Source organism: Loa loa (genome assembly GCF_000183805.2).
Source record: "Loa loa unplaced genomic scaffold supercont3.83, whole genome shotgun sequence".
In the NCBI taxonomy this organism is placed as follows: Eukaryota; Metazoa; Nematoda; class Chromadorea; order Rhabditida; family Onchocercidae; genus Loa; species Loa loa.
Genome location: NW_018108263.1, coordinates 66,866 through 93,848, shown reverse-complemented (window position 1 = coordinate 93,848; position 26,983 = coordinate 66,866). Strand labels below are relative to the sequence as shown.

The 26,983-nt window shown below is 32.6% G+C and overlaps 7 protein-coding genes across 8 annotated transcripts in view; 4 read left to right on the top strand and 3 right to left on the bottom strand.

Moving 5' to 3' along the window:
- Positions 1-1,157: 1,157 nt before the first annotated feature.
- LOAG_03731 (hypothetical protein) lies at positions 1,158-2,302 on the top strand. The gene is made up of 2 exons (XM_003139268.2): positions 1,158-1,330; positions 1,817-2,302. Exons 1-2 carry the CDS (start codon positions 1,196-1,198, stop codon positions 1,910-1,912), a joined length of 231 nt encoding a protein of 76 aa, XP_003139316.1. The 5' UTR covers positions 1,158-1,195; the 3' UTR covers positions 1,913-2,302.
- Positions 2,303-2,731: 429 nt separating this feature from the next.
- LOAG_03730 lies at positions 2,732-3,845 on the top strand (the record flags this gene model as incomplete). 2 transcript variants are annotated; one of them, XM_020446404.1, is made up of 3 exons in its annotated part: positions 2,762-2,896; positions 3,327-3,435; positions 3,730-3,777. In XM_020446404.1, 2 exons carry the CDS (start codon positions 2,762-2,764, stop codon positions 3,426-3,428), a joined length of 237 nt encoding a protein of 78 aa, XP_020306207.1. In that variant the 3' UTR covers positions 3,429-3,435; positions 3,730-3,777. The 2 variants fall into 2 exon arrangements, with proteins under 2 accessions (XP_003139315.1, XP_020306207.1); XM_003139267.2 differs by having other exon boundaries at positions 2,732-2,896; positions 3,327-3,845.
- Positions 3,846-4,291: 446 nt separating this feature from the next.
- LOAG_03729 (P40 protein) lies at positions 4,292-7,596 on the bottom strand (the record flags this gene model as incomplete). The annotated part of the gene is made up of 5 exons (XM_003139266.2): positions 4,292-4,505; positions 5,072-5,299; positions 5,729-6,076; positions 6,499-6,681; positions 7,363-7,596. The coding sequence occupies 5 exons, from the start codon at positions 7,594-7,596 to the stop codon at positions 4,380-4,382; spliced, it is 1,119 nt and encodes a 372-aa protein (XP_003139314.1). The 3' UTR covers positions 4,292-4,379.
- Positions 7,597-7,772: 176 nt separating this feature from the next.
- On the top strand, positions 7,773-12,079 carry LOAG_03728 (hypothetical protein). Its single transcript, XM_020446403.1, has 9 exons — positions 7,773-7,841; positions 8,369-8,568; positions 8,863-9,011; positions 9,724-9,834; positions 10,027-10,227; positions 10,347-10,505; positions 10,940-11,048; positions 11,123-11,316; positions 11,458-12,079. The coding sequence occupies exons 1-9, from the start codon at positions 7,786-7,788 to the stop codon at positions 11,584-11,586; spliced, it is 1,308 nt and encodes a 435-aa protein (XP_020303250.1). The 5' UTR covers positions 7,773-7,785; the 3' UTR covers positions 11,587-12,079.
- Positions 12,080-14,049: 1,970 nt separating this feature from the next.
- On the top strand, positions 14,050-15,416 carry LOAG_03727 (hypothetical protein; the record flags this gene model as incomplete). The annotated part of the gene is made up of 4 exons (XM_003139264.2): positions 14,050-14,191; positions 14,722-14,840; positions 15,027-15,176; positions 15,234-15,416. 4 exons carry the CDS (start codon positions 14,050-14,052, stop codon positions 15,387-15,389), a joined length of 567 nt encoding a protein of 188 aa, XP_003139312.1. The 3' UTR covers positions 15,390-15,416.
- An 893-nt stretch (positions 15,417-16,309) lies between these two features.
- Positions 16,310-18,938, bottom strand: LOAG_03726 (hypothetical protein; the record flags this gene model as incomplete). Its single annotated transcript, XM_003139263.1, has 8 exons — positions 16,310-16,576; positions 17,025-17,125; positions 17,304-17,461; positions 17,580-17,768; positions 18,082-18,241; positions 18,522-18,606; positions 18,672-18,746; positions 18,867-18,938. 8 exons carry the CDS (start codon positions 18,936-18,938, stop codon positions 16,310-16,312), a joined length of 1,107 nt encoding a protein of 368 aa, XP_003139311.1.
- Positions 18,939-20,683: 1,745 nt separating this feature from the next.
- Positions 20,684-26,983, bottom strand: part of LOAG_17497 (WD-repeat protein mip1) — a gene marked incomplete at its 3' end in the record, with an annotated part of 10,486 nt that continues 4,186 nt past the window's right edge. The window contains exons 11-27 of the mRNA XM_020450159.1: positions 26,594-26,695; positions 26,324-26,504; positions 26,077-26,184; positions 25,781-25,966; positions 25,514-25,602; positions 25,359-25,435; positions 24,995-25,118; positions 24,770-24,896; positions 24,104-24,295; positions 23,852-23,996; positions 23,524-23,648; positions 23,014-23,202; positions 22,357-22,568; positions 21,923-22,089; positions 21,546-21,751; positions 21,340-21,420; positions 20,684-20,890 (exon numbers count right to left, since the gene is read on the bottom strand). Of these exons, the coding sequence (XP_020306206.1) occupies positions 20,684-20,890; positions 21,340-21,420; positions 21,546-21,751; positions 21,923-22,089; positions 22,357-22,568; positions 23,014-23,202; positions 23,524-23,648; positions 23,852-23,996; positions 24,104-24,295; positions 24,770-24,896; positions 24,995-25,118; positions 25,359-25,435; positions 25,514-25,602; positions 25,781-25,966; positions 26,077-26,184; positions 26,324-26,504; positions 26,594-26,695 (2,518 nt within the window). The remainder of the gene's footprint in view (positions 20,891-21,339; positions 21,421-21,545; positions 21,752-21,922; positions 22,090-22,356; positions 22,569-23,013; positions 23,203-23,523; positions 23,649-23,851; positions 23,997-24,103; positions 24,296-24,769; positions 24,897-24,994; positions 25,119-25,358; positions 25,436-25,513; positions 25,603-25,780; positions 25,967-26,076; positions 26,185-26,323; positions 26,505-26,593; positions 26,696-26,983) is intronic.

The following is a 26,983-nucleotide window of genomic DNA, read 5'->3' as shown; positions in this document are numbered from 1 at the left end:
CGCAAACGTTTGTTATCTGTTTCTATTGTTTGTCGTTCACGAAATATTTCTATATATTTTTGTAAAATAAATGTTGTCAGCTTTTACACAATTTATTTTGTTGCTATTATAAGAGCTTACTAGCTTCTTATCATATTTGTATTTATTTTCCATTCATCCGTTAATATTAATATTAATATTATCCCAATCGGTTGTTTTTAATTCAAAATTGTGTTTGATGATATATGCACTTACCAATAGGTGTAGCGTTGTTTTGAATCAATTTTTGTTTATTGTGAGAACGAATGTGTTTGGGGTGTATTTTCAAAATTTCGTAATAACAGATTGAATTTTTGCTTGATTAATAATAGTTGAATATTACTTCTAGTTTCCCATGATGAAATGGTTGATGGACTGTTGGGTTTTCAATGATTTCTTTTCGAATATGTTAGCTTGATTTTATTACTATAGTAGGAGAAAGATTAAACGAATATTTCAGTCTACTTTTCAGAGTTTTGCGTCGTTAGATAAGCCTATCTTTGGACGACGAAGTTTTTTTTGTATGAAAACTTTGCCCAATCATTTTCCCTAAGTGGAATTAATTATTATGAATGACCAAGTTATTTTATTCTTTTTTCTTTGTATTTATTGGTGGGGAAATTAATTACTACTGTTGTTTTTGAAAAATTCATTGTCTCGGAACTATCTTCGTCATTTATTTTGTGTTTGGGATAGGTTAAGATTTTTTTCAGTATGAAATTTCAAACTTCATTGAGTCGAAAAGTTATATGGACTTATTGAAATGAGTATTTTCACTTCTAATAGAGCTTCCTATTTGTTTTTTTTCAAGTTCATCAGTTGAGTTGGTTTAACAAGTTCAGGCTTGCCACAATAACTTTAGGAAATTTATTTTGTTAATGGTATTACTTATTGTAGAAAGTAATTCTCCTTCCTATCCTTATTCATGCATAGCAAGGAATAAGTAATATCTATTTGGTTTAAGTCACATATTTTTCTCAACCTATAATCTAAATTTTGTGTCTTTTTAAGACTATAGGATATCGATCAATGTGAGACTTTGATTTTTTAAATTCCCCTATCAGTGTGGAATTATTTGGGGTATTCATCTTCATGACCCAAAAAAGAAGGCAGATAATCTCTAATAATTTTACTTAGATATTTTCAGCGTATTAGTGTTGAAATAAAAAGGACCTCGATGGCTCGTGGCCACCAGAAGTTTCAATCACAGCAAAAGAACTTGAAGAAGCAAGAGGAGTTGAAGAAATCAAAGGGAAGTGATCAAAAAGCAGCTGCTATAAAAGCACTTACACACAAGTGTACTGTCTGTATGGTAAAGTTTTCTTCTGGAGGTTAATTACCAAAGTCGTTAAAAGTCGATATAGATTTTCAATGATCAATACTTTTACGTAGTAATGAATAGTTTTTTCAAATCTTTTACCTTTTATATGTAATTTAAACTGATGACATTAGTTTTTTTCCCATTTAATTTTATTTCATCATTTGACTTGTATTAAACAGCATAGTTTATAACGCAGAGTTTTATCCACCAATTTGAAAGTTATCGTAGTTCATCGTACGGATGAAATGGGTTAAAAAAAAGAAAAGAAAAACAAATCGGGTAGAAGGTTGGCCGATTCAGATTCATACTAAATAGTTCATTCTAAAATTGCTATCGTCGTCGTAGAATGGTTCCAGAGCAAACTGTTTCCTGGCAAGGGATTTACTATAAGTAGAGGGTGATCCGGTGTTGATTTTCAAGTTTTTGGCAAATTTAGAAATGTAGTCGAAAAAATCAAGCACTAAAAAATATTTGTAGGCGTTGATGCCAGATCCGAAAACTTACAAGCAACATTTCCAGTCGAAACATCCAAAAGCTGCACTTCCACCAGAATTGGTTGATGTTCAAGCATAAATATATTGGAATGATATTACTATAACAAGCATTTTTTATTTGTGATATATCAGAGATTACCTTGTATTGTCCATGTATCTCGCTGGCACATTATCGATTTCCATCATAATTCCTGCATCATTAATAGTGCAGTTGTGTATATTCTCTCTCTCTTTTATGAATTATGTTTTTTGTCTCATAATTTTATTAACATGGCGGTACTGTTTGTTTAAGTGATAAACAACGTAAGACAGTACTAATTTATTAAGTGGTTACACTTCATTTAATGCTGGCGGCCGTTTTAATCATTGCAATTATAGGCAGTGGTTTCAAATCTCTTTTTTTGTGGTAATTAACTTCTTTCAATTGTATAATATTTAAATGTGGGTTTTCAGCTACGACTAAAGGAATGAATAAATGATTTTTTTTCCAGTTTAAAAATTTAGTAGTTCCTTGGTACTAGACCAAATAATTTTAACTCAAAAATTGCTCAGTTCAGCTTAAACATAACTAGCATATTGCATAAAATATTCGGGTTACTGTAATAGTACCTAATAAATTTCGGCAGGGAGAATTTTACGGATGAAGCTATGCTTCCACAAAATTGAATAATAAATTGGAGTGCTGCACAGTAGTAGCGCCCAAGATAGATCGGATTTGGTTTATGCAGGAAAATTTCTGCTAATTTTTCTGCTAATTTTTGCTAATTTTTTTCAATTTCGATAATTCTGAGTGAAATTATCATGTCTCTTAGCTGATTTTAAGAAAGGATTTTTACAGAAAATGTCATAGTAATTACGTCAATTCATCAAAACTGCCTCTACGCTTAAGATAATACTCTTTTAGCACCGGTAACAGCAACTAGCAGCAATGACGCGTGGCCATATGAAGATGCAAGCTAAGGCAAAGAATTTAAAAAAGCAAGAAGCATTGAAGAAATCGATCGGGCATGATCAGAAGGGTGCGTGCCTCAAATCACTTATCTATAAATGCACTGTTTGTATGGTAAGTTTCAGCAAATTTAACTGAAATTCGATGTGTATATGCGCTTATTACGTAATTTCTTTATAGATACTTAACAACAGTAGATACTTATTTTTTGATTATCCAAGAACCGTTTTTCTAATTTTATCGTATTTTATTAGGTTCTATATTTCAATTTTGCTTCAGACATTGGCTCTATCATTCTTCACTTTTAGTTTGAAGTAAGGAATTTGCTTTTGGCAGGAATTTTTTATTTGCTAATTAGCATATTTTCGCCCTTCAGTTCAAGCACCAATTGTTCAAAATTGTGCTGTAATCTTTTTTGTGCCCACTTAAGGCTTTTTCTTAATCAAATCACCAACAATCATTTGTGATTCAGGTTCCTGAAAGATAATCCTTCCAAAAGAATTCATTTCACTAAAGTTGCAACCAACCAGTTGCTTATTTCCAGGCGCAGATGATGGATAAAAGGAGTTACAAAGAGCATTTCGAATCGAAACATCCAAAGAATCCGCTGCCAGCAGAGCTGGTGGAACAGCCGGCAGGATCATAATTCAATGGTGTATCTCTCATTATATGTGACAACTGATATCATGATTCCTTTCCCGGTTTCTACAGTGATTATTTTTTGAGTGCTGTACGGTGTTCCATACTTAAATGATGATTTATTTCAATTCCTACCTTAGTGAATTTCTTAGAAGTTTCAAATTTTCGAAACAATGTTGCTTGAATTTCGAAAGATTTCTAGGCTTCCATAGCTTTTTTCTCAGACTGAGAAAGAGAAGGGGTAAAGAAAAATGTAAATTTTCTTGTAAATTTTTGATTTCATTACACTTCTTGTAAAATTTTTTCAGCATCAATATTCTATGTGGCAGTGCCATTCAAATGAATTCTTTACTTCCATCTTGAAGTTCTACCATTTCACTCTTCTCCTTTATCATTTGTGATCGAATTGATTTCTTCCACAAATAGTACTTTCATTTCATGATGGAATGAACTGATAATTAGTGCTTTGGAAAATATGTCAGTTTTTCATCGACTTAACTTCCGATGGCGATGGTAAATAAAATTATACGTCACACTAGCATTTTCAGGGTTTGCTTTGGTTTACCAGTAAATGAACTATTTCTAATATTAACAATAAGATGTTTTTCTTATTATTTTATCATCATTTTGCTACTTTTAAATTGATATTGCAATCCATAGCAGTGAAAATCAGCATTTGTCACTCACTGAGAATGAATTGAGACTAGGAAGATAAAGACCACCATTCTTTCTGTTCTCTTAAGAAAATTGGTCATTAAAAATGTTTTCTTGAGATCAGATTTCCATGCGAGAAGAATTAGTCAATTCTTTGAATCTTTCCCGGCTTATATATTGCTACTTCTCCTTTTTTTCTTTTGATGGAGAGAAAAAGTAGAATTATTAGCTGTTTCATCTGTTCATGGGAATGAATAAGTTAAAAGTTAGTTTGGAGTGACCATTGGAGGACGGATATTTTGGATTAATCAAATTTGTAGCCAGGCCTTGCTTTGCGGCAGAGTACCATTTGTTTTTGTACCGATGGTCCAACCATTACATGCTCTTTCCCACTAAACGCTGCCGATGCTTTTTCATTACGGATGTCAACCTGAAATTTGTAGAAATGATGAAGCATAAATGTATTGAAATAAACCCAAATACATCCCCAAGCATTTTTCAAATTCTATTCGAATTTCAGTCCTCCAATGGCAATTTTTATAAAATTAAAATAATTTCTTTAGTTTTGTAATTTTTTTCAAATTTATGTAGAACTCTTAGCATTTTTCCTTACATTTTGGTTTTTATATTTTATACAAGAATTCGTCTTTAATTATAAGATTTGTAATTTTAAAAACTTCGCGAATAATTCCTAATTCATCGGAACTCCAAGTTCTGATAAATTCTAGAACGCTTTATTATCCGGAACATCTAAAATATCCTCTATGGATAGCTTCATCCAGAACTTCTGATATATCCTACTTCGATAGCAACTCTATCTATACTCTTCGACTATATCAGTTACCAGTTAACATCCAGAAATACTTTTACTTTCATGAATCTTCATCGATAATTGTTGTAGGGAACTTTTAGGGGACCATAACACTTTATAGACTAATTTACTGGAGTAATTTTGTGAAATATTAAAAATTTAGTAATAATAATTTCTTTGCTTACTTTTCCGAGAATTTCTTTGCCATCAATTGTGCATACACATGGTGATATAATACCTTTACGATCGACATATACCGGAAACCATTCTTTCTCACCAAATGATGCACAAACCGAAAATAATTTCCAATCATAATCATAACCACGGACAAAATCCGGTAGCTCTACCAAAATTTGCAATGAACCAATCTTTTCACGATATTCATTGTTGTTCCAACCGAAACAAGCTGCTACCTTAAATATTTCTAATTAAATTTTTTTAAAACTATTCTTAAGACAAAAATCAAACTTAAAAAGAAAAAAATCGAGACATTCAATTTAGCTTTTCGTTTTAAAAACATTTCATCTTTTTTTCTTTTTTCTTTTATCATTTAAGAATCAATGATTCATAATATGTAAGAATTTATTCCTTTCATCGATTAGTTACTTATTCAATAGAATTTATTTCATCATTTCTTTACTTATTCGATTAAACTTTACGAGAGTTGAAGTTTTTATGTGTTTTGAAATTTTTAAGTTTATGTTAAATCATATGATGGATCTAACTAATGTCAGGCCAAGGAGTTTCACTATGGGTGATATATTTGTTGAAATGTAACGAAACATAATGATGGATAAGTTTTTTTTTTTATCAAATTATCTTCATCAAATATTCTTTCTAACCTTGCCATTATTATTCCAAATTCTACCCATAACAGGTTCACCTTGTTGATACCATAATGCAACATATTGTTCCGGATTTTCACCTGGATGTGTATCAAGATTTTTATTCAATGCTTTGATAAGTTTTTTATCTTTTGGCCATGGATCACCAGCACGTAAATCAATCCATTCATCAATCATAACACGTGGTGGTGGTGGTCCTGGTGGTGGTTTTGGTGGTGGTGGTTTATAGCATTGCTTACAACCACATGTTGGTGGTCCACCTTTTGTATTACGTACAATAATCCACATATTACTCAATGGTGTTCCTTGTAATGATTCCGCTTTTCCATTATGTGAAAAATGTGCCTAAAAATGATTGGCAAAATTATACTAAAATACTGGTTTTAACTAGATAATATATGATCAAATGTTAACATTAACGAATTTAATAATTTGATTACATACGGAAAATACGCTTAAGTATTAGTGTTGTTGTAAATGATATGTTTAACATAAATAAAATTAGCGCAAATGATGTTTTTATTGATGTAAACTGAAGTTTGATGTAAATCGAGCATTTGACGTAAATAACGCCTTTATTTGACGTAGATAACGTTTTTATTAATGTAAACTGAAGTTTGACATAAATAACGTTTTCATTGATGTAAATCGAACATTTGCCATTAGCGATAAATTCCATTTTTAATTATAAATCATATATAATTCATTGTATTATTTTTTGTTTTTATAATATTTTAGTAATAGGAATTTAAAATATCAATTATTACCAATTCCGTTTTATTATCCAAATAACCAAGTAGTGCACCTTCTGGTCGATCTTGCCATAGAATAGGCATCGAATCACCACAATGTACGATTTGTCGTATGTCAGTTTTTTCAAAACGATCTTTGTACTTGATCCATTCATACCAGAAACCTAACGTATTATGGTCTCCCTTGTATTGGAGTACCTGATAGAATTAAATTTTGATATATATGCTGTTAGAGTTAATTAATCACTAAGTAAGTAAGCAAGTGAAGAAGTATTAAAGCGACTTAATTAGTGGATAAGTAACTGAGTAAAGAAGTATCAAATAAATTAATTAGCTAGTAAATAACTGAGTAAAGGAGTATCAGAGCAAATCAATTAGCAAATAAATAAATAAGTAAAAGGTTATTAAAGTGAATTAATTAGCAAATGAAAAGATATATAACAAAGTATTAGAGCAAAGTAAGTTGAAATAATTCATTGCCATTCATTTTGCCAGGTAATTATAATTTGATGGATTTCATCAAATTTAATTCTTTTTTAAAATATTATCTATTATTATACCTACCTACTTTATATTTCTCTTCGAAATGATAGCTATCGTTCCTTTTTATAAGTGCAAAAAAGAAATGAGATTTTCCTTAAGAACTGTACAAATTTTGCTGTTTATATAAGAATTATGAAATTCACATCCGAATTACAGTCACATTTGAATTTTAATTACATTTGAATTTTAATTCGGCATTCTTACTTGGGAAATTATCACTTAGTAAATATGAAATAGCACTAGTAATTTAATTCTCTTTGAGTGTTTTTTAAAAGAGATATTTTTAAGAATTTTCTAAGATGAGCGAAATCAATAATAAGATAACCTGAAACTGACCTGAATTTGGCCACCAAGATCTTTGGTACCCGTTAGTTCGGCCTTTTTATATGGGAATGAGCATTCCAGTACACCACCATTATTCCATGCTCGACCATGTATGGGTACACCAAATTTATACCACAATGCCACATACATGTTTGGTTGACCAAGTACTCGTACCGGATTATCCGGAAATGGTGAACCAATTGGACCAAACGCCCATTCATCCTCTTTTGGTGGCGGATTTGACATTATCACTGTTATTGTTAAATTATAGCTGAACAATGACATTGTATTACAATTACTGTTTCTTTTATTTTGTTTTTAATCGTATAATATTCAAATTTTTGATAGGTTTAAAAAAGAGACGAAGTGGAAATTACAATTTATTATATTTGAAAAACTTACATTTTATCACAAATGAGCTTAATTTCAGTACAAATGGATGGGAGAATGCAGAATCGATCTTCTGTTGCTTGTGAAATTACTTCATTTGGGTAAGTGTAATAATGTAATATTGCATATTTTTGTGCTCTTTTGTAAAGATAATTTGGGTAATCTTCTATATCATATCATTTCATATTTAATATTACATGATTGTATCATATCATTTGATATAGTAATATGAATATAATACTTTATATAATATTGATTATGAAATTCCAAAGATAGTAATAGTATTTTCGAAGTTCCCTTCTTGTTTACAGCAATCATCTTTTTGGCTTATTCTGTTTACGTGAAAAAAATTAGTGAATTCAAATTATTAGTTGGTAAATGAATCTAAAAGTTTGTTATGTTGTTTTATCTTACTTAAATTGAAATTTATTTATGAAATCCATTGTTGATAACGGATTTAAACTGAATCATATGGGTCGAATAAATGCTTATGCTTAGAAATAAATGCTTAAAAATAGCTTTCCCTGATTTCCGGTATACACGATTTTTTCACCTTTTTTGAAATCACCATATTATATTTTATGGTGTACGGAGGAAAATTTGGTTTTATTTTGGAAGTATTTTTCAGTTTCGATATTTTTTCACGGGAAGAATTAGAAGACATACAAAAAGCGGGCATTGAAGATTTGCGTTTTTGCAAGTTGATCGAATGGATGTGTAATGAGATATCTGCATTGTATGGTTTGGATGAAACAGTTCATGCACCAACTGGACCCGATAACATGGAATTTTTTTTGCTGGAACTTAGTTCAATATTATCTGAATTAGGTGACAACTTCTCTCCTCTTGCATTAAGTAGCAGTGACGGTGTTTTTTTGTGAATAAATCCAAATAAATTACTGATATTTTAAGGATTAGAGAGAAAATTCATGTAATTCATAATTAAGGGCATGATAAGAAGTATGGATGTAAGAAAGGAAATTTGAAAGTTATCCTAGATATGTTGATAAGTCAGTTGTAACATGATATCTCAAACATTTCAATTTCAGTTAGCAAGGAAAACTAGTTTAAGCAGAGAATTTGAGAGCTTAGAATGAAGATAGCTTAGAATTTGTATTCCAGAATGTCCAGTGGATGCGCTAACACGTGGATCAGTTGTGGAAAGATTTCGATCAACCGAAAATCAAACTAAGTTGCTTAATTTTCTTATTGGACACATGAAATGTGCTCGGTTGACTGCACTAAATCGGTTGCAGGTCGAAACACCTGAGGTTTATCACAATTTGTTTTAAAAATTTCCTTATCTTATTATTCGAATTTATCACAAGTTCACCGTTAAATTTTTATTTCTAAAATTTGCAGAACGTTTGGATGGATATTGTTTTTCTGCTTTTTTATTTATATGTCATTTACTTTTTGAAAATTGAAATTCAAAACGTATCATGAACTGTTTCATAGTGCTTTTTTTTCCAAAAAATGATGAAAAATGTAGTAATCTGAATAATTTAAGAAAATAAACTAAAATTTTTATTTGAAAATTTGAGAGCTAAAACCTATTTCTAGTTATTGCGAAGTAAAACTTAGGTCACTCATTAATTTTACTTTTTCAAGGCCATTTTCATATGAAGTAGTTTACATCCGTTAAAGAATTATGTTGGCTAGGCATAATTTGGCTTCTAACTGCAATTTTAGCTTGAAGTTCATATTCCTTGTTCCTTGTTCTTTAATTTTTTAACCCATGTCAGTTTTTTTTACCTATTATCGATTACTTTGTTGGATATATTATCTATTATAAAAGGATTTCCTTCTGTAATATTGATCATAACATATAGTACAATATGACATAAGATATTAGCAATTAAAATTTTTTCCACTGTTTAAACAATAATTAAGATTGTTGATAATATTTTCTCTGTGCGAGATATATTTCATTTTATCCCAACAAACATGAATATCAGTTTGTTCAAATGTATTCATTTGTAGTACAAGAGTGATGAAGCGCTTCACCTGGAAAGTGCATTTTTAGCACTTGGTATGAATCAGTTACCTGCTGGTATTACAGAAGAGAAAATTTTCTCAACATTAAAAGATTTGGTTAGTTTTTTTTTCTTTTTACCTTTATTCTCAGTACTGTAGGCTAATATAAGTGAAAATTTTCACATTTCTAATAGAAGGATAAATTATTAATTTTGTTCTAGCATTCTTTCATTTCTCAATGGAAAAGAGTGATGACTTTTTAAAAAAAAAAAACAAATCGTTTGAAAGCTTTTAAATGTACGGTTGAAGGCTGAGAAACAGATGGACAAATGTAAGGAAAAACCACGTCCATTATTGACCGCATCATTGAGTGATACACAATGGGAGAAAATCGACGCGATAAATGAGAAATTAGTGCAAGAATATCGAACTCGAATTCTATTATTGCTTAAACGTCTTGATGTTACAATTCAATCGTTCACTTGGTCTGATCGTATAAAGAAAATGCAGGTAAACGTTTGTTTATTCTTCGTAAATTCAAGAAACTTAATTTTAATTAGTCCGTTCAGAGTTTATACGTTATCTTCTTAAAATAATAAAAGATTATCGTTTATTTATGATCTTTCTAGGATAAGTTACACGAAATTTATCGTCCTCGACGGGAAGAGATTGCGATAACATCCAATATTGGCATGGATGATTTACTTGCTGCGACCACTTCCCTTCTAACAGTTGACAGAATAAATAGTGAGAAAGAACGAAAACGTACCGCATCACGCTTAAATAAGGTTGATATTCTTCAATTATCTTACTGATTAGCTTATTGCTCAATGTAAAGTAAATTTTGCATAAATCTTTTCTCTCAGACTTAATTCGTAAAAGTCCCTCTTTCTTCTGTCATAGCTTCTCTACTTAATGCACCAGTTATCAGTAGTGGACTTAAAAGAAAGAGACTTTTAGTAATTATAATGCATTTTACAACGTAAAATGAAAGAACAAACTTTGAATTATATCATTCATTCTTCAAGAATTGGTATTAGTTGCATAAAGGGAAGAGTAAATTATTGTGGTTTTGTGCCATTTAGATAAATACCAGTACGTGAGAATTTAATATTAAATGCTGAAATAAGAATTATTTTTGCAATCTTTAAAAAATTATTGCATTGTTGTTCAAAGTTATCATATGCCACAGTAACTTTTCGAATTAATTGTTGTTGTTGAGGTATTGATGACTGATCGTCCGGGTGATCGTGGTGGCAGACCAACGGAATTGCGAGCTCCTCCACCAGAAATGCCTCCATGGATAAAGGATCGCGTTTCGGATCGAGGCGGTATGTTCTTGATTCTGTGAACGAAACAATTTTGTCTAACAAAATTTTTGCACTTACTGGAGAATAAGTTTCAGGTAGACAGCAAGGTGATTATAAAAGTGGCGGAGGATATGGTTATCAGAGGGGTGGCGGTGGATATCAAGGTGGCGGAGGTTTTCAAGATGTGTATGGTGGAAACAGTTATCAAAGTGGTGGCGCATATAATGGAGGCTATGGAGGAGGAGGAGGATTTAAAAGTGGTGGTCGTGGTGCAGGTTTCGAAAGTCAGGTATTTGGTTAGCATTACGTTAAGTGAACTATTACATAGCTACATCTAATGTTATTAATGATTATTTCTTTAGAAAACAAGAATTTAAAGGTTATATGCTCACAAATTAGCTTGCTTCTTATCACAGTATTTATACTGAAGGTAATGAGAGAATACGAAGGATATTATAACCAAAGCCATGCTGGTCGACGTGGTGGTGGTGGCGGTGGTGGTGGTGGTGGTGGTAGAAGAGGACGTGGTGGATACGGTGGACAACGTGGTTACAGATAAAATAAATTTCATGATATATCTCTGCTTGCGGTATTTCATGCCTTGTTCATTAAATGACGTAAATTGTTATCATGATTATAACATTCGCACTGCTTTCACTGTTTCTTTGACTATTATTTCCGGAATATTCTTGTCAAGTCAGAATTTTATGGAAATGAATGATTTGTCGAATACGCCATACTGGATTGTTTATTCTTTCTTTATTCAGCTGCAGTAAGATGATTTTATTGATGCAGATGTCATCTTCGATTCGTTTTTTATTCATGTGTTCTATTTTATCGATGGCGTATCGGCTGCGATAGGGTCAATTTACTTTGTCGTTTTATCCAGGTATCGTCTTCGATCTTTTTCCATTCACATTATTCCGAAATAATTGTGTTTGCTTATCGGTGGTTTATCATCCGGTTAAATACCGTAATTTATGTTCATGGAGTTTCCTCTCTCATCTATTCATTGTTTGCTTTACTCTGGAATGCATTAAAGTCCTTCCAAAATGTGTTTCTATTGACAAGTTTTAATGGTTCGTATACAGAATTATTTCATGGAAATTGGAATCTCAACATCATCCTCGATTATTTTCACATGGATTAGCAGCCGGTTCAAAGGTATAGTTACCAGAATAATATATTCCTCTAACGGCCATTTTTTTCAATATATATGAAAATTTCGTGCTTTGAAAAAATTTAAATAAAATTGTGGAGATGTGGACCAGTATTAGAAAAGTGACGAGCAATTGTTAAATTTATAATTTCATTGAAGTCATCTCGTATATTTTTTCAAATAAAAAGCTCTGAATTGAATGCTGAAAGAATTTTGAAGTACAGCAAATTCGTCTACCAAAGGTTTCTTTAGTTTCCCAAGGACACGCAAAGCCTAATAAAAAAGTGACTATAAGTAAACTATCTCGACAACTATGAATTTTTAACTTACCCAGTTGTTATCCTTCTAATAAATCTTATCTTAAACTGATTACCATTATTTTTTCCAGTACAACATGATACTTACTATTACTGTGTTTGATGTAAAATGATGCTACAGTGCCAAGCTTCATTAGATTTCATTGCTTTAATCTAATCTTTTTTCCTCTCCTTTATTTCTCAAAATTTCCAGAAAATTTCCCGGAATGAAAGCAAAAACATGACCTTATCTATTCTAAATTATCCACTCCATTTCTTAAGTTTGCCAGTGATACAAAAATAAACATTTCTAATAAAATTACGAATATAAAGTAATTATAATAAAAAAAAAAAAAACATTAAACGCTAGAGGAGTAATGAATAATTAAAATGAGTTTAGAAATTTCAATATAATACATAACAAGAATTGAATTTGAAACAATATAATAAATAGCGAAAAGACCTAGCAGGGTATACATGCATATCTTTTTTTAACAAGACAAAAAATTATCAGCCCAATTGATAAATTGATAGCTGATATTAATGAGCACTAATTATGGATAAGACGTAATTTTCATAATTGGTTAAACTTCATTTTAATTGTTCTATATTGCGGTGCTCTTTTTAAAGTACCAGAAACTTTTTGTTATTTTACTCATAGGGTAAATGGCAAGGTACCCATATTACCAATAGGGTAAATGGCAGGTACCCATAAACAATGGCTAACAATAAATAAAGAGTAAAGGTGAGGATCAAAAAACTTTCTGACCGACACTAATCAAGATTCCTTAATTAGTCAATTACTTAACCAATCAACACCTCACTGCTACCAGGACTTCTGACCCGCCATCAAACACTTGTATCATTGATGCTTTGTCCGTGCTGTCATTTGCGAGGGTAATCCTTGCCCGGGGCATTTTTTGTTTATGTGGATATTTTGCCCGCGGGAATTTGAAACCACTTTCAGGAAAAGAAAAAATTCCGGTGGATACTTTTGACGTTGCTAAAATTACATGGTGGAGACGAAATGTCTATTACATTTAGTTTCTTATTACCCACGGGTTGCATATTCGCGGGTAAATCAAGCTCGATTCCTACCCGCCATTACATCCAAAGATTAGCCCATTTCAATCGGCGCATGTCAGGTAATTTTTATTTGCCGATATTTAATCATTTTGTTGGGAAGTTCGTCAAGCTTTTGATGCCCTGTGATCTCTATGAGTTAATCTGATTTCAAATTTAAATTTTCAAAATTTCATGAACTGTTTGGATTTTCTTCGTATTTTGATAATTAAAATTATTCGATTAATTTAAGAATTATTATTATTACTGTTACTGTTATTACTACCCTTGATCATTGCTTTTAATGAATGATCATTGCTTTATTGATTTAGTCCATTATTAGTTAACTTAGTAGATCGTAGATCTGTAAGCTTGTTATTGATTAGCTTATTAACTAAATAGTGTGCAAATAAATTTAATAGTTAACTTTTGAACTAATATAAGAAGTAAGTAAGTTCTTTACTTTTTTAATTCCTACGATATTGCAGTAAGTATTTCAGGTGCAATGGATCAAATTGATGAAATACGCATTGAAGATGAATTTAAAGCACGAACACTTGTCTCAACATTAACATCAAATGAACGGAAACTTCTTCAAGCTGCCCTTGGTAATCTCGAAAAGCAACTTCTACCGAATATATCAAGCGGTAAGATTTTAAACAATAGATCAGAGTTACTAATAATACTTTCTCTGGTGGTTCAAGTTTCAATTGGGTGCACAATTTTGTTGGATATTTTCTCTGTTGAATACTAATACGCTCACTAAAAGTTTTATTCATCGTTCATCTGAATAAATACGAGTGGAACCACTGATATGCTTGTACTGAAGATTGTACTTGTACTAAGATTGTACTTTGCTTAAGATTGTACTGAAAGGTGAAATAAAGTTTAAAATTTCAACTTCAACCCATACCGTTCTTTATCAAGCGATATACTGATCAATGTCGCTAAATGCTAGAGTGATGGTTGAGATGTTTTGAGAATTGGTTTAAAAATTTTTTCGGATTTTAATCTTTCAATATTACCACCTCATAGGTGTTGTTGTTATTTAGGGTAAGAGATTAATTGAAGTTTCAACTGCAAAAAGGAAGAGAAGTTAAACTTAAGAACTTAAGTTTCTTGAATTTCGGAATTCAAGTTTAAGAAATATTCAAATTTAAATACCTTCACCCTTCAGGGAAATCTCTTTCACGTCACCAAGCATATCAACTTTTCTTGGTAAATTCAATACCTTTCATTGGTTTTGGATTTCTTGATAATGCTATCATGCTCGTTGCTGGTGGATATATTGACAAGGTAGATAAGTTTTGTTTCATCTTCTTTTTTCAAGATCATGTATTGTGTTATATCTCTCCACCTTGCATTTGTTTTTCTATTCATATTTTGTAAAGCATTCATTGATTTCTATGGATCTTAAAATTACATGCTAACCATGTTTCCATAGGTGGTACCAGTAGTCCTGGCAGTGGACTTTTTTTTCAGACAATAGGTACCTGGTTTGCGTTGTCTACAATGGCCGCAGCAGCTCTTGGGAATACCGTGTCAGATGCTGCTGGTGTAGGCCTTGCACATTATGTTGGAATTATTGTATCGAAATGTGGCATTAAACATCCAGTACTTAACTCTGAACAGGTAAAAAAGTGCAAATTCATTTTCTCAATAGAATAAAGTATGAAATATTTATTCCAGCTCGAATCTTCCTTTGTTCGGGCAGTTGCGAATCTCGGGCGTGGCATCGGATTAATTGCTGGATGTCTTATTGGGATGTTCCCTTTACTCTTCTTCGATTCAACAAGCTCCAAAACTAAGTCGCAGAATCCAACTGATCAGAACGATGGTAAATGAGCAATTAATGTAGTGATCAACTAGGCCTTACCTTCAGTCTTTGCTTAGTTAAATTCATTTGATCGAAGCTTCTCAACATCTCCAGTTGGATGTTAAACTAGAAATTCAGGACCATCGGGGAAAAACATAAGGTGGAAAGGCAAGGGGAGAAGAAAAACAAGAGCGCACTCAGCACATTTAATTCTGAAATTCAATTCAAAGATTACGAATCACCGCCAGTCAAAAAACTGAATATCCTTAGTTGTCTTGATCTATTCCTTCCAAATGATTATTAATACCATCAGTCCTTTCAATAATTCAGTACATCTCCTTAACATGTATCTAATAATTGTAATTAGCTGCCTGTAATTATGGCATAATCCGTATAGTTTGTGGGCATTTTCCATTTGATTTGACCAAAATCATGTATTAGCGGTTGCATCCGTTGCCCTAAATCATGAAATAACACTGCCATTGTACATCGTTTTCCCACAAATATCATTGTTGTATTTATAGCCTAATAAAAAATGTCTTTCTTAGTTTGTAGGAATATATATTATCCTTCAGCTGCCTACAGTAGAAACTCATCTAGTTCTTCCTTGTTTATATATTGCTAAGATCACTAAGCATAAAGAATGCAGAAATCTAATCAAAATGTTTTGAAATAATGTTTTTATTCATTTTGGTACACCGTTTGCTGAAAAGATAATCACATACATCTTTCCAATGTGCACACATATCAATACCATATTAACAAGTTAATAAAGCTACAAGAATGAAGCTATGACAAGGTCAAAATGGAAAAAAGTTAAAAGTTATCTCTTAAATCATTTAATATTTCAAAGATCAAAATTGATTTGCCTCTCTACTAATATGATTAGGAAAATTTTTAAAGTTTCAAAAGTATTGCTTACCATTGTCAATTTCACAACCTTCGTAATTTATATTGCTACGGATTTTTTAGTAATATTCCTCCGTGCATTATATCGTAAACTATCGAACAATTTACCCTCCACTTTAACCAGTATACGTACAAATAACTGTTGCGCAAGTAAATTTTGCAGTGATTCATTAACTTCTTTAGCAACGGCCATAATTGTTAAACCATGCTCCCCAACTACAATTCGTGCTATACGATCTTTCTTACATTCGACTTCAGCAACAATTTGTAACACTTCACCTTCCATATCCCATTCTGTTACGTTTATCTGTAAAATAAGGAAAAAATAATCTGGAATTTTAATTCTAAACTATGAATTCGCCGATCTTCAAGAATATCTTAATATTTCGACATTGCAAGTGTAGAATTATTCATTTATGCAGTTTATTTATAATTTATACATCATATATATATCATTTATGGAAATGAACTGTTCAGAAATACTCAGGTACATTCATACCACTATCAGGAATGTGTACACTATATGACTGAATAATCATACTTATATGGGCTTCACTGATACAGTTTACTGTAGTTTGGGTATGAAAAAAACGATTTAGTTTCTCAAAACGTACAGTAGGCTAACTTAAAATGTGACGTAAATTTTAACAGTTCAAACTCTGTCATTGTTATTAAACAGTTATGACAGCAAGATGATAGTGTTGTTCACTGACAATTTTTTTTTTTTTACATTCCTATAATTTGCAGAGCCTTACCTTCAAGGCATATGCAATGTAAGGCGGTATTCGATTCAAAAATTCTGCTCGAATCGAATCTTGGCATATCATCATCGGTTTTTTGTAGTCAGCATTTCTTGCTTAAAAATGTGTTCCTAAAAACAATTACAGGTCAAATTAAACTCTATCAGTATTCGCAGCGTTATCTGAACTATGTTTTCGTAAAAAAAAAGAAAAACTATATTTTCTATGTTACTATATTTTCGTGTCCTAACTTTGGTAGTGTCACTTTAACGGTACAAAATACCTTCTGCAAACCAATTTTGTAAAGGTGGTCGCGTAACATATCTATTCCCTCTCCAGTGAGTGCACTAACGAAGAAAACATCTTGAAAATTCGACCATCCTTTAATATTTGCAAAAAGTTGCTTGGTTTCACCCCAACTGCACTTGTGTGTAGGCCTTTGTAGAAGTTCTCTGAAGCGATTTAAAGTTATTCAATTCTCATTTGGAAGTTTTTTTTCTCTTTTTTCACATGATATTTAAGTATTTAACGTCAGTAATAATGTATTTTAAATGGCATTCTCTGTCTTACTTATATTTTTCTTGCCATTGTTCATTTTGCTCTTTTTCTTCCGGAGAATGAAGTGACATTTCATGAGATGCTTTGTGTATTTTGCCACACAACTTGGCCAACTGTCCACCACTGTGCTTCTTGACAATAATCGGCTTACCATCCACAACACCATTGCATAGAACTCGAGTAAGAGATAGCAAGTCAGATCTTGAATAAACATACCTTAGCATATTTTAGAGAGATATTTTCTTATATATTTTTGAGAAATAAGCATGTTTCCTAAAAGGTCCACAATTCCGAGCAGGAATTATTCCAAAATTTGCTTTTTTTCACAACACTAGATTCACTTCAGCTACTCTTGATTCGTACTATAACTATTTCCATCATATTGTCAAAGATGCTACTTCACTTTTCAAATGTTTCCAGGTTTGTTGTAACTTTTACCAACTAAAAGACTATGGAAATTTTAGACACGAGAAATGAATGTAAATGAATAAAAAATATGACTTTGAAAGAGAACCTTTGTTTAACTTGGTCAATTTTATTTAGCACCAAGCTTGAAGGAATTTGCCGATAACGATGAAGCATATGCAACACACGGTGTAAAATATAATCAGTACATATTGTAGCATCATGTACCACTAGAATATGATCCGCTTGTTCCACTGCATGTTCTGGATCTATTAAAAAAAAATCTTGATTTCTCTGTTTTCGACTTTCTAAAATTTGGAGTAAGAGCTACAACGTATTAGAATGCAGAAATTAAATTTTATTGTTTCAAATTATATTATTTGACCGCTAGTACTATACAATATCCAATCATGAATAGCCAATTTTCCCCGTCCAGATACTCTGACAAAATAGCTTCCTTTTTTGAAACAATTAAATTCCATCCAATGTTAAACTTACTTCCGATCTTCCTCATTTAAATAATAGACCAAATCTATTCTTGCAACTTACCACTCAGTATTCGTGAATCGGGGCTTCTTACAATCTCCCTTGCATGTTTAATGCCCACTGTTCCAGGACTATCTACGAATACTAACTGTGATGAGCCTTCTGTAAGAATAGCTGTTTGATTTTTTGTGTCGTATCCATCTGGGAACTTACCGCTGCAACACCAGCTTTTACCAATTTATTTGTCAACAATGATTTCCCAACATTTGGCGGACCAATTACTGCCACCTGGAATTATTGAAAATGAATTTCAAGTAATCTCAAACATCCAAGAATAAATAAAGAATAAATATCCTTTATCAATGCTGCTCGAAGTACTTATTATTGGCAAAAGGAGAAAAAGCTAACTTTCAGGCATTTTTGAACTTCATGTTTCAAACGAATTGTTGATCGGGAAAATTTGAGAAAAGACAAATGCATTTAGCAGCAGTGAAACCAACTATGCAACCAATCAAGCATCAATAGATTACTCCTGCAAAAAACTAAATGCAATTCATTTTAACTTTTCTTAACAATTGTCACCTTCCTCATTCCTTCACCTTAATATGGTTCAAATATGAATGGCACTTCATTTGCATGACAAATTCAGTGAAACAGTTATTGCGTCGTAATACGCTCACTTTTATACAATTAAAAAATTCATTCATTCACTTCAAACAAGAGAAAAAACATATAAACGTTACATTCCCTTCCATAAATTTACAAAATTCATAATACAATGAACAGAAAAAAAAAAAGGTAAATAACAAAATATGACCAAATGAGCAAAATCCAAAAATTTTCATTTCAATTCAAAACGGAACGAAGCATTGGTAATACTGTATTGTAAAACTTTACAAAAAAAGAGGAAAACAACCGAATTGGCAGTTATAATCCAACAAGGTAGGTTTAAATATTCTGATCTCCTTAATGGTATCGAATTTCATCGTTTACGAATTATAAATCTTAGAAGGTATTGATAAGCATCTCAGACATGCGATATGTGAAGGAAGAAACCATGCAGAAGCTTAAGTGACATGGATACCAAGCATTCATAATATGACCAAAACCAAAATTAGTCATTTTGAATTCCATGAATGGATGGATGAAGTAATCTAATAACTATCTCGTAATTTAGGTCAATGGTAGTAATGAAATAAACAGATTCACGAAAATGTACAGCTAAAATCCAACAAATGACCAATTTGTTGGATTTTAGCTATTCCTGATGACATATTCGATGCCTGAGCTTACCCGTAATTTTTATTATTTCAATATTATGACTTTCAGTACCTTAATTCACACGGCTTCTCACCAAACTTCAATCACTACTACCGATTGTATCCAAGAACGTGTGAGAAATAATTCCAAAATTTTAAATTTCTTGAAATTCAGCATCTACATAGGACCCACTCACTTCAAATGATAAAATTTACAGATGCAATCAAGAAATTAACAAGATGAGTTTTTCTAATAACCTAATTTAAATGCAGAAATACTTAAGATGAATGAAAAATCATTGACTTGCTTAAGTAATATCCTCCACCTCAAAAATTTTTGGAAAATTATCAGTGATAAGTAAAAATACTTCATGAAAGAGAAAAATTGCGCAAAACAAGCAAGATAATACAGTCGGAAGACCTGTGCAGAACATGAAAAAACAGAATATGATGATATATACACAAATCACTGCAAATTATATGGTCATAATGCGTAAAATCGCTTGAGCAATAGTCAAAATTAAAAGACAAATATCCAAACAACGATCCAGTTCCAGCAATAAGGTCTACCTGAGTAATGAATTTTCAAGGATCCTTGTTTCACACCTATATTTTGCGCTATATGTGAACCCTACCCAGCGATCAAAGTTATCCCGCCAACTGGCATAGTTCACCATTTCTTAGTACTAGCTATTAAGCATCATCAAGTTCATCCAAGAAATCAGTTTAAACAATTACATCAGTTAGGAATTATAACAAGTTCGGAAGAAACTAGCAAAACTAAAAGCAATTTTTTGAAATTTTAGAAAACGAATCCTAAAAACAAAAGCCAAAGTTAAATTTGTACTTGAAAATAGTACTCACACAATGAGGAATACCATGAAACCATAACAAAGAGCAATGCAGAAAAAATTAGACTACAAAATGAAATTTTGAAGGAAACTTTTCAAAAAAATCTCAAATGAACTATGACAAATCTGGCATTCGATAAAAACTGATTATTTGACTCTCAGTAGCTACTGCTAATGATACAAGTAGCTGATGAAAACGCATTGATGTCAATGTTCCGATACGACCACCAACTAACCAATCATCCTGGCGAATTTCACCTAATTGCTTGCCGTTCACATCAAACAACTTTACTACGGCAGCATCATCCACACAACCAACACACTAAAATGAATTCGAAATATATTTAAAAGTGCAAAGTTTGCTTGCCAAACTAAACTAAATCCAATTACAACCATTAAAATACTGAAAATTACTAGTGCTGATGCTAATTACTCAAGCAAAGCATACAGCCTAATTCCAAGAACCAGTATCGTACCACACTAGAATCAAATATTTAAAAACTTTTAAAATTTTTCACCCAACCTTCAGACAGCCAGCAAATGAATAAATCATTTGGAAAATTGATTGTTTACTAAAATGAGTCGGTGGAACAATAAAAAAAAAAAATCGATGCACGACATTAACACACAGCTTGAAACAAATAATTAATGTGAACTTTTCTTGCTAGTATGTTCTTTAAACAACTATATTGGTCAACATAGCTTTTTCGCGCAGACTTGAATATAAGCTCGGATTTTTCTACAGGCAAAAGAATACATGGAAAGAAATACCTGACTGTGGGTGTGAACTTCCATACTTGTTAAGCTATCTTTTCTCGGGGAACTGCAACCATTAAAACTCACTACCGGTTCCTGCAATTGAAACTTTATGAACTATTTCAAACTTCAACTAACCCCAGTTTTAAAGCCAGAATGTGTTAAAACAAAAAGCCTATGCTAGCTTTGAAAATCCTCGTAAGAAAGAGTGACAGACAAACCTTGAACATTCGTGGCTCCCATAAACGTATTTCGCCATCTCTTGAACCGGCGATCAGCCTCAAGTTCCCTTCAGAAAATTCACCCGTCAGATTAGAAAAAAGTGATAGTCCAATAACTGGTTCTTCGAGCTCTCGAAATGACATTGTACGCCGCGATTTTTCAGGTAATCGCGGATCGTAAACATTTACTAATCCATCACTTAGACCTGAAAACATGATGCACGCTTAAAAAACAATAAGAATTTCAAATCAGCAAATTCAGCAAAATTCAAACACTAACACTGAAGTTCTACTAAATTCTTGTGTTAATTATGGGAGATCAAAAGATTTCCAATATATATATATATATATAGAAACGAGACAGAGGGAAACGATACCGACAGCAAGAAGATTGCTTCCTGAATTATCAAGGCTCAATTTTGTGACAGCACAATTCTTAGCACCAATTTGAATTTCCTGCATAATCTTCTCTGCATGGGCGTCCCACAAACGACATACTTTCACATTACCAGAGACTGCCATGAGGCCACATTTTTGATTCCAACTTAAACGGAAGCATTGAAATAACGTGAAATATGCGGAAAAAGCTATAAGACATTTCCAGATGTTATCTGAATTACAACACTGGAGAAAAACTAGAATCATCTCGATGCATTTTTGCTCATTTTTCCAGCTACCATATGTACCTTTGTGTTCACCTGGAGCATGTCCAACATGCAATCACATTACATCGATACGAATACTGCACTACATACATATCCCGGTCGTTCTCTACTGCTTTAGAAAACACTATTAAATGAAAAAAAATCACCTAAAAACCGATGCAAGATGCTTATTCGTTGGAATGCTAATCGGCGCATCTTTTAAAAGGTAAGCAGCTGTTATCATCTGTTGTTCCGCTTCGAAATCATGGGAATAGATGGAATAGCCTGGATCCCAAATTCTCATCAATCCATCTTCACTACAAGTCATCAGCAGCTCGCGCGTCATTTCATTTATTATGTGTAAATCAGTAACTATATCCTGAAATTAAAGCAAACTTAGAAGCACAAAAGACTGATGAGTATAACAGTGAAATGCTGGTTTTTCCTATATAACATTAACACCAATGTCTAATTATCTAGCGTAAAGCGTTTGCTTTTTGTTCTAGGATACCGCTATTATATTCTAGGATACCGCTATTATATTGAGCACGGCAATTTCTACGCACTCTGAAATTCAAACCATTCGCTTAAAAATTTTGTTCAATAAGAGTGATGATGTTTAAATTAGGGAAGAAAAAATTTCTAGCACCTTACATCATCTCAGAAATTAAACTGTAGCTGCAAACTTGTTTTCGAACCAAGTGTTTCTATATAAATAATGGGCTGGAAAAGGTCCCTAATGATCATTTCAACAGCAGAAAACGATACTTCAGAGGTCTTCCACAGAAACATCAATCATTTCAAGCAACATCGAAACTACTAACATTAACGAAGAGATTATCATTGTGGCAGCGAAACTTTCGGACGTCGTACAACCGCTGCAATTCGCATCGCCAAATGGTTACTGTTTCGCCATCACATGAATACAGGTGAGGCCTTATTTGACTCCAAGCCAAACATTTGCTTACCGCATCTGTCTTTGCAGTTAACGGATGACCATCAAAAAATAATCCCTGAAAAATAAAACTGAAAGAAAAGATAGACTAGAAACAACGAATTCTCTTCAACAAAGCTTGAGAAGTGAAACGAAAATCAATATCAAAAGCACTGCTCTGCTATTTATTACAGTGTAATTGATAACGAAATGATTACACAGTAGACAGTTTATCCCGAATGTGGCTTATGATGTCATCAGACAAATTACCCTATTTGAACTTTTAATTTGTGGGACCACTTTTTAGTCACATTACTAGTTGCCCATTACAGTAACATAATTACCATCAAAAAAATAATTGCCACAGGTAAAAAAAATAAAAATTTGACAACTGATGAACCTCTTCCTTGAGTAACCGAATTTCCTTTTTTGAAGTTTGCCGTAAACCTTCGTCTTTATGCGATGCCCAATCACTAGGCATGGAATGAGTTGCCAAACGATCAGTTAGGCCATCACCGCCTTCCCCTATAATTAAAAAAGATAAACGACTACTTCTAGCATACAGTAGAGAATGCACAGATTTTGAGCAGCTGAACGTGCTGCTCATCTTCTCATCTTATGAATCGTATTATGATCAAAGAAGTGGTGCAAATTTCACTGATAAAGCTTCAATATAAACAAGAAAAGTAGTCTAAACTAGTGATTTAAATTAATTTAGGTTAACAAACCTTGTATTACATCTAAAATGGGTTCAGTAAATCGTCTCGTACACCATGGTACAAATTCTGTTGTTACTAAAGCAACTACCGGTTCTCGCTCTGCAGAGGAACTCTCATCCGGTTTTGTTACACTTTTAATTGTAGGTGAATACATCTGGAAAAAATGTGGATTCTTGACAACTAGAAGCTTCAAATTTTAAACACCAACAGCGGGAACAAACTGTCGCACATTATGTTCATCACCAAAAACAAAGATATTACATTTCGTTTAGGTGTGAAGATTGCAGACTGGTGGAACACTGGCAACTGTTCTTGACGTCGCGAATCCAAAAGCAATGTATTTTCTGAATTTTTACGGATATTATCGTCTAAAAAGGGTGGTGTAGCCGTCAAATCCAATGTTGGTGAACCGACAATAAATGTTACTGTCTCCGAAGAATATGATTCATTCTGCTAAAAACCGAGGAGTTTATGAGCTTTAAACAATTCAAAATATGCAAAGCAAGTTAGACCATAATCTCGAAACACCATTCATACGCTAGTCTAGTGATGCAGCAATATATGCAGATCGTGATCACCCTAGCAATTTCCTTTTAATACCTCCGAATTTACCTCCATCATGCAGATGCCGGGAGAATAATCCCATCTTAAACAACATTTACCTTGCTTGACGATGTTCGTTCAACACAATTCAGTTTTTTTTCCTCTCATGCCTTGTTGTTGCCAGTTTGTCCACATGTTCGATCAACACCTTAAAAAATGGTTTTCTTTACTTATAAAGCTGTACCAGAATTACAGAGCTATGAGAATAAAGTGAAGATGCTGGGTTTTAAAAACAAATCTCCAAAATCATGATAAATAAAGCAACTTACGGCTAAAATCGCTTTTTTATTCAAATACTTAAACGAAAGACTTTGATACACTAACTTGTGCCATTTCAGCGATTTTGTTTACAGGATCCAGAGAAAGCCTGAGAAGTGATAGCCAGATACGTTCAGACTGATCATTAAATGTTTTCGATCCCAAGAATTCAATTTGTTTCATAGCTTTATTCCTGAAATATTATATGAAACGTTGGAATTGTAAGATCCATTGTAATACTGTTACAGACCGAGATGCTAAAGTACACCAATACAAAAACAAACAACATACTTGAAATTCTCGTTGCGCATTTCCTTTGTACAAGCCAGTAATTTATCGGAAAAATCATTCAATGAGCTGGTATCAAACACCGACTTCCACTGTGCATAAACTTTATCCGCAACCACTCCAGAAACTCAAACATAAAACTTTTTAACGACAGTGGGAATTAATAGTATCCGTCTTCGATGTCACTTCCTCTTCATTAAAAATGATACTCTCTGAAGCAGCTAAATGTCACTGCGCACAAAGCGTATATATCGGGGCGATATTAAATCATCGTGAAATTAACCACGATCAAAGACTAACAAAACCAGAAATGAACTCAACTATTTTTCCTACTAAACAACAGCTGATTTTTTTAAATTGTGCCTACCGAAATTCATAGAATTTGATCTACGAGGTGAATTTAATGGAGCTTCCAGGAAATGGGTTCGTCTTCGAGATGCTGATCTGGAAAAAATTGCTGCAATCACGAAACAACTTGGAGGTGCCAGCAATAAAAACAATATTTTTAAAATGTAAGTAAACCTTGGAAGACTACGATCATAACCATGAGATACAAATGCATCATCTTCCTCGTCAATTGAACGCAAAGGTTTCATTTCTTGTTCTCCTGCCTAAATGAGAAAAATACACTTAAATACCAAAAAATGAATACAAAGTTTCTCTTGGTTTTGACGAGATCGATGCAACCCTCATATCATGTAACGCGCAACAACGATTTGCAATGTGTCCAATAAAATGTTTACATGGATTACACATAATTCGTAACCGATTAAACACAAAAAATTTGACCGAAAGTTTTCGCTCCCTGAATTTCTTTTGTTCAATTTTTTCGTTAAGATCCATTGACAGATTGGCAAAACGATTTTCAAAATCAATAATAAACCACTGCATTGCCACAACCAATTCAGCACGAACAAGTACTGAACCATCGAATGTACATTTCATCGAAAGTTTATCACAAACTTCATGGTCAATCTGTAAAAAGCAACACGTAACAACAGCAGAAGAACGACACTATATATCCACATGAATTCCTAATGTTAGTAAATTCTGGATCGCAAGATGGATTTTATGTAGAAACGTACAATTGTAGCGTGTTCGATATTTTCCGACTTATTTCTTACAAGACATCCAATTGCATATACTGCAGCAGCACGTACTTCGGGAACTGAATCGTCCAGAAATTCAAGAACCTATAAAACCACCTACTACGTACTGCAAAGAGTCTAGCTCTTGCTTTGGATTAACCATGGACAATATCTGCAGTGAAATTTTTTGATCACAATTCTCTTGCGAGGCCATTTTTGAAGAATTTGCAAAAACCATGCACACCCTTTCATAAGCAGCCAGTCTAATTGCCTGCCACCTGGCATCATCGTAATCAGCCCAAAGTCGCCCAAGACCAATAAGTAACCATAACCGCAGTAATCTGCACTGTCGCACAGCTGTATCCGACAAAAGCTCGATGCAAAGTGTTACATATCTGTTATCGGTTAGCAGTTCTTGCGCAGGTCTAAAATGATATGAAGCTTACGGAAAACGGAAAATTACCCCATAGAGATAAGTGCGTAGTTCTGCAGCACAATAACTAAAATTACAAACCTATAGTTGTTTTCAATCAATGCAGCCATTACAAATGCCGGGACAATTTTCTGCCGCGGATTAGTATTCGGATCGTTTAGGATCGTCAGAAAATACATATACCTGGAAAAGAAAAAAAAAGACGCTATCTTTCACCTCGCAGAATCTTTTATATCTTAAAAACTTAACGTTTGTTTCCGAAACTTAAATCCGCCTTTTTCAGCACTCAGAGCTACTTCAACGAGATATAAACCACTTCCTTAGAGGCTGTTCTAAAGGTAACGACGATTTACCCTTATATATGTTATATATATGTATATATATATATATGTATATATACATATATGTATATATACACATATATATATATATATGTACATATATATATATATATATATGTATATATATATA